This window comes from Periplaneta americana, chromosome 9 (genome assembly GCF_040183065.1).
Source record: "Periplaneta americana isolate PAMFEO1 chromosome 9, P.americana_PAMFEO1_priV1, whole genome shotgun sequence".
Lineage (NCBI taxonomy): Eukaryota > Metazoa > Arthropoda > Insecta > Blattodea > Blattidae > Periplaneta > Periplaneta americana.
Window position 1 is genome coordinate 86021203 of NC_091125.1, and position 12778 is coordinate 86033980.

Consider the following 12778-nt stretch of genomic DNA (forward strand, 5'->3'; position numbering starts at 1 on the left):
ACTGGATGATTGTTAAGAGAGACGAAAATGGAGTAGTGCGGGTTAGTACATGAGGTGTTCGTGAACGAATTTTTAATTATATAATAATTCCAAATCGCTGCTTATATTAGAATCCGTCTCTAATAAAATTAATCAAAATGGGTATTTTGGAAAAAATATCAGAAATAGAAAAAGAAATCGCAAGAACGCAGAAAAATAAAGGTGAATAATGTTTAAGGTTAGAAATGCAGTGGGATGTTATATGGACGGGTTCTATTTTAATAGATGTAGAAACTAGTGTACAAACATATTATAACTAACATTTATTACAGCAACCGAATACCATCTTGGATTGCTAAAAGCTAAACTTGCGAAATACAGATCTCAACTTCTTGAACCTCCAAAGAAGTCTGAAAAGGGAGAAGGTTTTGATGTCTTGAAATCAGGTGATGCCCGAGTTGCCTTAATTGGATTTCCTTCAGTTGGAAAGGTATTTGACAATGTTTTATGTATGTCTTGTTTTAGGGTACATTATAGTGATTAGTGATTCACAGTTACGTCTATGTTAAGAGTAGAATAACTTGCAGAAATGCGATACATTACATTATACTCTTCCAATATTTTGTAGACGTCTAACATTTAATTACATTTAAAAAATCTTTTTGTATATGCGTTACTATTAATAACCACCTGCTACACTGAACTAGAATGCATTAAAGCTTGCTTCCTTGCTTTATTTATAGGTGCCACCATCCAAGGAGAGCATCCGATATTGACTTATGTGCCTGACTTAGTCATACTTATGACTATATTATACAGGGCGGAAGTGAAATAACCGTTCAGATTTTCAGAGCGAATAGCTCATGTTGTATGTAACAAAGTGTAATGTCATATTGGTGGAAGATTCATAGTTTCCTCAGGAAAAAATACTTTTTCTCAAATGTTTAACATCCTCTTATTGGGTGAGCTGTTTTGTGATTTTTGGCCATATCAATAGAAAGTCTAATAAAGAATCATTTATTCCTCTGGCGTATTTCAATAGGGTGGACAGTTTTCGTGTAAATTTAATTTAAATACCACTAATTTGAAGCCTGACTGTTGCGACCAGCTTGCAACATTGTAGCCAGGAAGGGAGATAGTAGTTCACTAAGGCAGACTGACCTGAGTTGTTGACCTCTTACGTCTGTATTTTGAGAAGAAAGAGTAGTGTGTTAGTGGCAATGTCAGGCTGCTGAAACTTTCTACTGAATTTTTTAATTAACTATGCATTTAATCACAAAACGTAATATAGGTTTTCTATTCATTTTTAAGTGTACCCTATCATCCCTTTCAATCTGCAGAATTATTTCACTTCCACCCTGTATAATTATTGCGAATAATTATATTATCAATTTAAATTTTCATGTTACAACGGGGATATGACGTTTAATCTCTTTAAATATGTATTCTTGGCTAATCATAATGGATGTCTTGCTAGGGTTATCAGATTATTTTAATGAAATGTAGGACACAATGGTTTAAAATGTAGGGCATTACACGAAAATGTAGGCCTTTGTAGATAATGTAGTAAAATCGAATATCAGAATCTAAAATGCAACTAAATATATGTAGCCTATCATATATATATTTTCTTAAAATATTCAAACACACAAAATTATCAATGAACTTCATCAATTATACCTCTCTGAAGAATTAATATTACGCAAAACATCAGGATTATTTGAAATATAATCATGAAACTACACAATTGAAGTTTTTAAAATAATTATTATTACTAGATGATTTTAATAATAATAAACGTTGCAAAAGACCAAAACACGCATTCCGCCATGATGGATTATGCAGCAAACTCGTAAAGCAAATGTAATAAAAGAACGGTCTTGCTGCAGCGCTTCACATTTTCCTTAAAAAAAATCACATAGTAGCCTAGCCTATGCATCAATAAAAATGTATCTTATCCTCTGCAAAATAAAATTTAAGTATCTAACGTAACATACTCACGTAACATTTCTGGAATTTATTCATTTTTCATGGGTTTAAATCTGTATAGCATACTTATGGGTAGAATTGTTACACATTAAAACCATTAAATCTACGAGTATGTACAGGATGTTTCAGAATTTAATGGGTTATTTTACGATGCTTTATCAATTGCTTTGGTTATCTTGTGACTGAGTGAGATGAAGGTGATAATGCCAGAGAAAGAGTCCAGGGTCTAACGCCGAAAGCTACTCAGCATTTGCTCTTAATGGGTTGAGGGAAAACCCCAGAAGAAACCTCAACCAGGTGATAGGATTTGAACCTGAGCCCGCTCGTTTCACAATCAGACATGTTAGCCGTTACTCCATAGAGGTGGACTAAATAGTATGTTCCTTGTCAATGAAATAACTAAACAAGTGTTTAGCCATGATTGTTTGGCCAAACACCTGCATAGAATTGGAATATATCAGTCCCCTAACTGCCCATTGTGCAACTCAAACCAAGAAATGGATTCGGAACACCTCAAAATCTGTCCTTCAGTGGCTGGCCATGATAATATCTTTGAAAAATATTGGAGTGCAAGAGGTCAAATGACTTTATTGTCAAACGCCTGGCATTAGAAAACAACAACTAAACAAGTGTAAAAAAAATAAGAGAGAAAGGAATGAGAGATTAAGAACTGTTGTAGATAATCATGGAAAAATTCACTTTATATATATTCTATTAATGACTGTTGATCATGTTTTAGTTTATCAAAGTGTTTGAAATTTTGTTTTGTTGTACAGTCGACACTTCTGAGCACTCTGACTGCAACTGAGAGTGAGGCAGCATCATATGAGTTCACCACACTCACATGCATCCCAGGCGTCATTGAGTACAGAGGTGCTAACATTCAGCTGCTGGACTTGCCAGGTATCATTGAAGGAGCTTCACAGGGCAAGGGACGTGGAAGACAGGTAATAACACATTAGAACTATTAATTTTGTAGAAATATTGAGTGAACAGATAGAGACTTGCTGTGCATTGTGAAGTTCATAGTCACAGTGAGATGTAATCTCTTTTTCATCTTTTTCTTTTTTACTACTGCTACTGCTCTTCTTTCACATTCTTTGTCTTCTTTTCGACCATTGTCATCTCATCCTTATGATCATCTTCGTGTTTGTGCCCCTTTTCTTTGTTTTTCTCCTCTTTCTTTAATTTCTGCCCTTTTCTTCTTCATAATTAAGGAATTGGACAACCAGTACGTGTTCAAAGCTCAGAATTGGTTTGACCACCACAATTCAGTCTTTTCAGTTATGAGTCTTATGAGAAAATTATTTTTCTCGAGCCCACGACATTGCTTTCAACTCTAGAGGACAGGGATTTCTGTTAGTGTCCTCTCCCTCTCTAATTATGCTAGTTTTCATCGTCTTCCCTGCCTGATATTTTTATAGTACGGAATGAAAGCATTATCCAAGAATCACATTCTAGACATGAGGTATGTTTTGGTGGCCAATTTTGAAGATAAGATTTTTTATTGAAGGAGATTTTCCAGTTCCCTTGAGATTGTTGAAAGAGAGCAGAGAAGATGAAAATCTGATGGGTCAAGATCGGGAGAATAGGGTGGATATGGAATAACTTCCCAATCGAGCTCTTGAATAATTGCTTTTGTAATGTTAGCAGTATGCGGACAGGCATTATCATGTAAAATCACTTGATGCAGTCTTCCTAGTTGTTTTTCTTGAATTGCGCTCTCAAAGCAACTGAGCTGTTGCCATTAAATCTCAGTAGTAATGGTTGCAAACCTTAGGAGCAAATCGTAGTACATAACACCTTTGTTCCACCAGATGCACAACGTTAGCTGGATGGGCACCAGCTTTTGCATTGGAAATCGTTCTTTTGTTAGTGCTCAGCCATTCCTTTCTGTGATGCTGATGTAAAGGTATCATTTTTTGTCGTCATTAACAATCTGGGACAAAAACGATCGATGTTGTTGACGAGCAAGCAAAGAAGCACAAATGTTAACACACTGTTTTTTTGTTGCTGTATGGTACCTATACACCAATTTTTTAACTTTGTCTATAGAATGCAAATGTTGTGCGATGGTTGATTGGTCACAGTTCATCATATTGGCGAATTCATGAATTAGTCGACATGGATCATAGTGAATGAAAGCATTTAAATAGTCTTCATCAAGGTCGCACAGTCTTTCTGAATATGGAGAATCATTCTTGTGAAAATGACCCTGTTTGAAATGAGAAAGCCATTTTCGTGCCATACTTTTCGAATGGCATTCTCCCTATAAATGGCCTCTGATGCCTTTGTTCTTCAGTTAAACTCAAAAGGGTATGTTGGAAATATTAATTTTTTTCTATTTGACACTACAATTTCTTTTACCCATAATTAACGTAAATTTTGTTAAAAATTGAAGACATATTCAGTAACACAATACTATGACACTAAAATGACGAACTTATACAACTTATACATCAACCTGCTACATAGATATTTCCATGGAGCTGTGCTCACTCACGTCACTTATGTTAATAACTTCTCATTTACTGAATTTTTCGTAATCATTGCTACTTTTTAAGCACTACTACCGTAGGCTAAGTGGTAGAGTCATTTGCCCCTGATAAGATATATAGTCAAATGATGCAATGAGAGTTTTGAGAATTTTTCTTATGATGTTATTTGATTGAATATGATAGGATTTTTTCATGTACCATATATGACATCCAGTTTCACTTCCTTCCACAATGTTACTGCTGTATTTTTTCATTAGAAAAGTATACACCAACCATGATAATATTTCATCATGAAGTATTTGGGTCTAGATACAAGCATGGTGGTTACTAAATCACTGAGACTTGAAATCTGATTTCTTTCTTGAACATCTGTTCAGGTAATTTCAGTGGCACGTACTGCAGACCTGGTGCTGATGATGCTGGATGCTACCAAACAAGATGTGCAACGTGGGTTGCTGGAGAAAGAGTTGGAGAGTGTGGGCATTCGCCTCAACAAGAAAAAACCAAACATTTATTTTAAGGTTAGAGAACTACCTTGCCTTCAGAATGTTTTCAATTATGAAAGTGTAAGATATGCAAGCAGTGCTCCGTACTATCACCCTTTTATTCTTTTTCTTCTGTCTTGTTTTCCTAGTCTTATTTTTCTTCGTCTTCTGTCTACTCCTCATTTGTTTTCCTTTCTCCATTTTCTTTTTCTAACTTTCTAGTTTCTCTCATAAACTTAAACCAATTGTCTGACTTAACTTGTTTATTTGCTTTCTATTAACAACAATGTAATTTGACTCACTGAAGTCTTCAGTCATTTTTAAGTAACGTGTGTCTATATATAAAATAAGTTAATTTTCGCTTCAACAATCCTTCATTAATTTTATTTTAAGTACTGTGTTAACAGCAATGACAGGATTGATATTCTTGAATAAACATGTGTTTCTTTTTCACTTTGTATTAAAATGTTTTAAAGTAAAGTATCAAGTCTTTGATGAAGAGAGTAGGAAGAATTTACTGTCGAAATGGAAAATGGAACAAGAGCAGAAATGTGTCTCTAATGGTGGTGAAGTGTTCGAAAAACTAGTGAATTTTTAAATTGAGAAGACTTTTTTATTTATTTATTTATTTATTTTTTTTTAACTAATAGTGAACACTTGGCTTCTCTCATTCATCCAAGCATCAGCTGAAGGCACTGCCCTTGGTGCAACATAGGAGTCGAACTACATGACACCGTATGATGATTAATGAAGTTGTTGTCCAGTGCCTTACATTTGGCAATGAAGCCATTAGCAGTGATTAATGAAGTAATAGTGGGGGAAATGGGAGTACCCTACGAAATCTTGCACCAAACACCATTCTTGTCCACCACAAATTCCAGTTTGATCCGCCAGGTGCACCATTGAGAAGAAATAGTTCCATGTAATTTTTCTTCTTCAATTGGCTTATAATCTGATTGTTTCCAGTCATTGCATTATAAACTGCTTTTTGGTATTGGTTTTTGGAAGTACTTTTAATGTTTATTTTACTGGTGCCTTATTTGTTCATTTGTTCCTTCATTAATTAATGAATTCGTTCATTTGTTCATTCACCATAGTTGCTCACAGCATAAATATATTAAAAACTCAAAAAAGTTTCATATCCATGGTTCAAGAATTAAAACAGAAAATCAACATCCCGAATTTAAAAGAAAACTTACAAATTAAATCAAACCCTTTAACACTATTAAATATAGAGTATATTCTAAATTTAACAGAAGAAATACTGAAATCAGAAGTAAACACTGAAATAATGAAACAATTGTCTTTAGAGACAATTAATATTAGGTACCCTCCACAAAATTGGCTTCATTTATACACCGATGGATCCTTGATCTCCAGGGAACAAGGTACAGGTGCAGATGTTACGTGCTGTCTCTTCTCACTTTATAGATCTCTTGGATATGGAACAACAAGTTTTGATGGAGAAATCACTGCAGTAAGTGAAAGTCTCAGGAATCTTCTCTGCCACATCAATAAATTTAAAAATGCAGTTATATTGTCAGACTCCAAAGCAGCTATTCTATCAATAGTCTCTAGACACACACCTTCATCTCAAATAGCAGAAATAAATAAAATGTTCTCTCAACTAATAACACTCAATAAAAGAATTGTATTCCAATGGATACCATCCCATTGTGGAATCCTGGGAAATGAGAATGCGGATGCTTTAGCAAAGAAGGGCAGCACTGCTACATACAGACCTGTTACTAAATCTACGTATTCCTCTGTGAAAAGATTGATTAAATCTACATACTTAGACTTCAACAAACAAAATTTGATAACACAATCTCAACGGAAAAAATGTATCTCTCTGCATCATAATCCACAGTTGATTCCCGATTTACCACACAAATCGTCTGTAGCTGCATTTAGATTGGCAACAGGCCATGACTGTTTGGCCAAGCATCTGCATAGAATTGGAATATATCAGTCTCCTAACTGTCCATTGTGCAACTCAAATCAAGAAATGGATTCAGAACATCTCAAAATCTGTTAGTGGCTAACCATGACAATATCTTTGAAAAATATTGGAGTGCAAGAGGTCAAATGACTTTATTGTCAAATGCCTGGCATTAGAAAACAGCAAACAACATATTTATCTTTTAGCATATCGTTTTTTTATGCAACCGCCATGCTGACTTAATGCTAGCACATTGGACTTACAAGTCAGGAGGAATGAGTTTTAATCCTGCTTCATCCTGAATTCATAACTAGTGTTGGACATGTTTGTGGTCCAGGCAACACAGTTTTTTACGTGCACTCTGATTTCCCTGTGATGTCCCAACAATTCTCCATCATCATCATCATCATCATCATCATCATCATCATCATCATCATCGTCATCGTCATCATCATCATCATCATCATCATCATCATCCATTCATTCATTAAAAGTGCATTGTAGACTCTGCTGCATGTGGTGCACCCTTGATAGTCTCTGATGAACTAAGTGGTCTACACACTTCTCGCCACTAGCGACATTTCTGAGCACACTCATAGAGTTGGGCAAGTGGCAAGTTAAGGGCCCTGCCATTGAACAAAGAAAAAATACGCAATAGCTATATATTTTTTGCTATTAAGTTTCAAAGTTAAAGCAGAACGAAATTTTTGTATTCAGGTGAAAAAAGGAGGAGGTCTCTCTTTCAACTCCACCTGCCTTCTGACTCGAATAGATGAGAAGCTGGTACAGATGATTCTTCATGAATACAAGATCTTCAATGCAGAGGTGAGTTCGTGATAAGAATTGAGAGATCATTTTTTTATTTCATTGGATATTGCTTATCGTTGCACATTACAAACCTTTCATTGAATACAGTATGCAACCTTTAGTGTACTGTGTCCATGAGCCCATATATATGTATATACATACCAGATGATTTACGACTAATTACCTGCACTTTAGGAATTAGTTCTGTAGGCCATTTCCAACTTAAAATATCATAATGGAGTTGCTTATAACGTAATACAAACATTAAAACGTAAACCGAACAGAGGGTTGCGCTGTGACATGGAGTACGGGAGAGAAGGGAAGGATAGGTCTGGTGATTATCACAGCTAGGCACACCATGTGCCATTCATATCCATGCGGCCAAGTACATTGAAGTGGAAAGAGGGACACCGTATTTGAAAATCTGCTTCTAAGATGAGGTATGTTTATTTTATGATTAATACAGAATATTGAATTAATATTTCTATGTAGACCTATTTTAAGTGAATACTTCCTAGTTCTGCTCAAAACCACTGCTACTTTCGTAGGATTCTATCAGCTGCAACTCAAAGGTTGATGATCGGATCCATGTTCATATGACATTTTATGCTCAAAATGACCTATAGAACGGATTATTACTAAAGTGCGGATCATTAGTTGTGAAAAAAACACACACACACACGCACATGCGCGCGCGCACACACACACACATACTGGAAGATAATGTCGTTGATGTTTTCCCACACATAAAATATGGCCTTGTCACTCCAGAGGATTGTTATGATTATGTTATGTCCTTGTACCAACCCAGCATCAACTTCCTATACTCCATTCTGCAATCACAGTCTTATGGTGTCAGCTGCTGCACATAATGGTTTCATGGCTGGTAATTCAATTCTTTCTGCAACACCTGATGTACTGCGTACCTTGTGAGTTCACTTTCGCGAGCTGTCTGACATATTGATTTAGCAGGCTACAATTGAACATTTTCCGCACAATCACCACATTCTTCTCAGACTGAGACATGAATGGACGGCTAGTTGTGACTGCATCCTTAACCGAACCTGTGGTTATTATGGTGAAGAATGGAGAAAAATTCTCTCCATCACTGGGACTCGAACCTGGGTTTTCAGTTCGACATGCTGATGCTTTATCCACTAAGCCACACCGGATTACAGTTCCAATGCTGGATTTAATCCTTCTCAGTTAAGTTCTACCTTCTCTGTTTCCCTTTGGTGGCCTACCCTCATGTACTATGTTACAGAATATGTGACGTGGCATAATGCCCAACACACTATGTACAGAGGTGCACTCATTAGGTCCACACCTGTGGAGTAACCAACGAGCTAGATACTATAGAGAGGCGGAAGACCTCTGAAAGTTGAAGACAATTGAACATTGGTCCGCCATATTTTGGTTAGTCAAAACAAAGGGGCGTGGCTCGGATGTTGTAGAAAATGACTGTGATGAAGTTAGTATTATTGTGAATTGAGTTACATATTAAGACTATGTTAATAAGTAAAAAGTAAAATACACACAAAACTTTACGTTTTATAACAGCTGTAGGCCTATGTTTGATTAGTTTCACTAAATATAGCCCAGATATTAAATGACAAGCTATACTCAATGCAACCAAAGCAAAGCACCTAAAGACGGATGAATGTATTCGGCAGAAGAAAAATAAATAATTTTTTGGCTTCGTCACAAATTTAATTACCTTACAGCTAATCTAACCTAATATGAAATCATGTAATTCAGTGCTCACCAGGTGATTTCAAGAGAGACGATGTATGTAACTAATAGGAGTAAAGTATAGGAAAGGTAGTGGCGAAAATTAAAAAAAAATCCAATAGTTAAATTATTGAGAAAAATTAATTTGAAATTGGAATTAACACAGAGAACTTTTGAAAACTGCAATTATTAAAACTACAAATAACCTCTTAGCATGCAACATAATAATTAAAGAATGACACTAATAGACAGTTACTCATGATCATAACTCACCACATTTATTGAAACGATAAGATACTTACGATTAACATTGTTATCAGAAACAACAGGAGCCACAGCTAGCTACACTTCTTTTCGCGTGATGGAGACATCATGTAGTCTAATATAATTTGAAACAAATATTGATCTCACATGTGTCTCGCAACTAGCCAGAGGCTTTTTCAGAATAAAACTGTTCTTACATTTGACACAATAATGACAAATTGTGTATGATGCTGCTAATTTTCCTCTTTGTAAACAAAAAGAGCCCTACACATTAATAAAAAGAAAATTGGTATAGGCCGTATAAACACAATAAATACTAAACTCTTGATGGTACAAACTTATTAATACAGATATTTTGCTTATGCTCAGTCCGTCTTATCTTATAATTCTCTGGGGCAATGGTACCTGTATTGAGAGGGTTTAATTATCCAGAAACGAATATTATGATTTACAGTACATTTCATTTAAATCTGAGGGAATGAGACATTTTTGGAAATTTTAAAGTCTTAATTATTACTTTTTCATTTATAAATCAGCTTTTTACAAAACCTATAGTTTTCCCGGGGTTTTCCCTCAACCCAATATGAGCAAATGCTGGGTAACTTTCGGTGCTGGACCCTGGACTCATTTCACCAGCATTATCACCTTCATCTCATTCAGATGCTAAATAACCTGAGATGTTGATAAAGCGTCGTAAAATAACCTACTAAAAAAAACCTATAGCGAAATGTTTAAATTAAATATTGATGTATCCGAAAAATATAATAATTTATTTTATTTTACCTGGTAGAGTTAAGGCCTGCTCTTCCACTGACCCAAGTCTACAATTAATACAAATACATAATAATAATAATAATAATAATAATAATAATAATAATAACAATATTAAATATGTTGTGAAATATTATTATTGAAACTGTATCATACAAGAATATGAAATAAAGAATTCATTGGAAACTACGGGACACCTTATTATTCAAAGTCTCCCGTTGTTTCCGCTTGCAACATTATAACCAAATTACTACTTGACATAATTTCAAATTTGTAATAAGTTTAAGGTGGTGTTAAAGGACTATTTGTTTTCATAATATTTATTCGGATCAAGAATTTTATTGTAATTAAATATACTGACAAGCTTACAATGTCAACACATGTTAAAGCCAACGAGTTAAAATATTATAGTATAACATTACAGAAATGTGCACAAGTTGTGCATATAACCATAACTAACAAGAGTTACTTTCACTTCACTACGCTGTTGTTTCAGTTTCAGAGTTTAGTGTAGAGAAGCAGCTGAGAGGCAGTATACCTTTGATAAGCACTCCTTGCGGAAGCTGGCGGTACTATAGACCGCCATGTTTTGTAGGGAACAATCCATAGTACTGTTGGCCTCCTCAGGGAGTGCTTGTCAGAGGTCTTCAGCCTCTCTATAGTATCCAACTCGTTGGGAGTAACGGTTAGCACGTCTGGCCGTGAAACCAGGTGGCCTGGGTTCGATTTCTGGTCGGGGCAAGTTACCTGGTTGAGGTTTTTTCAGGGGTTTTCCCTCAACCCATTACGAGCAAATGCTGGGTAACTATCAGTGCTGGATCCCGGACTCATTTCACCGGCATTATCACCTTCATCTCATTCAGACGCTAAATAACTTAAGCTGTTGATAAAGTATCGTAAAATAACCTACTAAAATAAAGAATGCACACATTACGAGTGACTAAGTGGTCAGGATCCGACAGAATGAGCGCCATCTTGAATCACAAAGTGATTACTTATGCGTTATCACATTACTCTGATGTACTGAAGTACATATGATATTTCAGTGCAGGAATTCTGCATTACCATATGGTGAAGAATGGGTAGAATGGAGTAAAATTCTCTCTGGCATCAGGACTCGAACCCAGGTTTTCAGCTCTACGAGCTAATGATTTATCCACTAAGTCATACCGGATTTCATTTCTGATGCTGGATTGAATCCTTCTCAGTTTAAGTTCTACCTTCTCTGTTTCCCTTAGGTTGCCTACCCACATGTACTGTGTCACAGAATATGTGACAATGGCACAATGTCCAACACACTATGTACAGAGGTACACTCATTAATGTTAGAACTTTCATTGGGATCACTACTGAATAGAAAGATAACTAGTGTAGACATGTTCGTACTTAAGATAAATTGAATGAAATAGGTGCCTGTTTAGAAGTCAGTCCGAGAAAATCTATTTGTAAGTTAACATAACAACCTAGAACAAGAACTTTGCTGTGTTGGTATTCGCATTTTTAAATGATGTGATGGAGGCATCTTAGCAGAAAGACAATATTTCTAGGCTCTACTTTAAATTAAGATCAGTGAGTGCAAATTTTTGTGTCTACAAAAACAGCAATTCTTAACTGCAGAACAGCTCAGTACTTTCCACCATTAGGGCAGTGATGAAGTTCGCAGAAAATCTCCTAAGTCAGACACCCATGAATTATTATAATAGGAAACATTTAGAACTTTAGATCATCTAATGAAGAATGACATTACAAATCAATCTACCGGTATGTCCTTGGAGAATAGAATTTCTTCTTTTTCCAACAGGTTTTGTTTCGTGAGGATTGCAATGCTGATGAACTAATTGATGTAATATCTGCAAACCGTGTTTATCTACCGTGCCTTTATGTTTACAACAAAATTGATCAAATATCAATAGAAGAAGTGGATCGAATTGCCCGCCAGCCGAACAGTTTGGTTGTGAGGTAAGTGTGGATATGTCACTACTGTTTCACTTTCAAAAACCTTGTGTGCTCTTGAGCTGACATTCTTTGAATGAATGACTCTACTCATAGGACTCTTCACATAAGTACAGTATGCTGAATTAAATGCATACTGTATGTCTTACAGTTCTTGACCATTAAACCCATAATATTCTGAGACACACACCTCTCTCTGTATCTGGCAAGGAATTTGTATACAGTGCTTTTCTTTCACACTGCAGCTCGCACGCTGGCACAGCAGCCTCAAACTCCCGCCGAAACAGTTATAATATCCCCGCAACCGCTTCAAGTTTTCATAGTTACAGTTACAATTACAATGATAATAAGCACATACC

General features: G+C 35.6%; 1 protein-coding gene across 2 annotated transcripts in view; it reads left to right on the plus strand.

Moving 5' to 3' along the window:
* LOC138706180 (developmentally-regulated GTP-binding protein 2) overlaps positions 1-12778 on the plus strand; it is a 23277-nt gene continuing 10499 nt past the window's right edge. For both annotated transcript variants that reach the window (XR_011333921.1, XM_069835196.1), the window contains exons 1-6: positions 1-201; positions 312-469; positions 2745-2915; positions 4844-4987; positions 7611-7718; positions 12268-12425. Coding sequence is in view for 1 of the 2 variants with exons in the window: in XM_069835196.1 (XP_069691297.1) it covers positions 138-201; positions 312-469; positions 2745-2915; positions 4844-4987; positions 7611-7718; positions 12268-12425 (803 nt within the window). In the remaining variant the exon portion in view is untranslated. The remainder of the gene's footprint in view (positions 202-311; positions 470-2744; positions 2916-4843; positions 4988-7610; positions 7719-12267; positions 12426-12778) is intronic.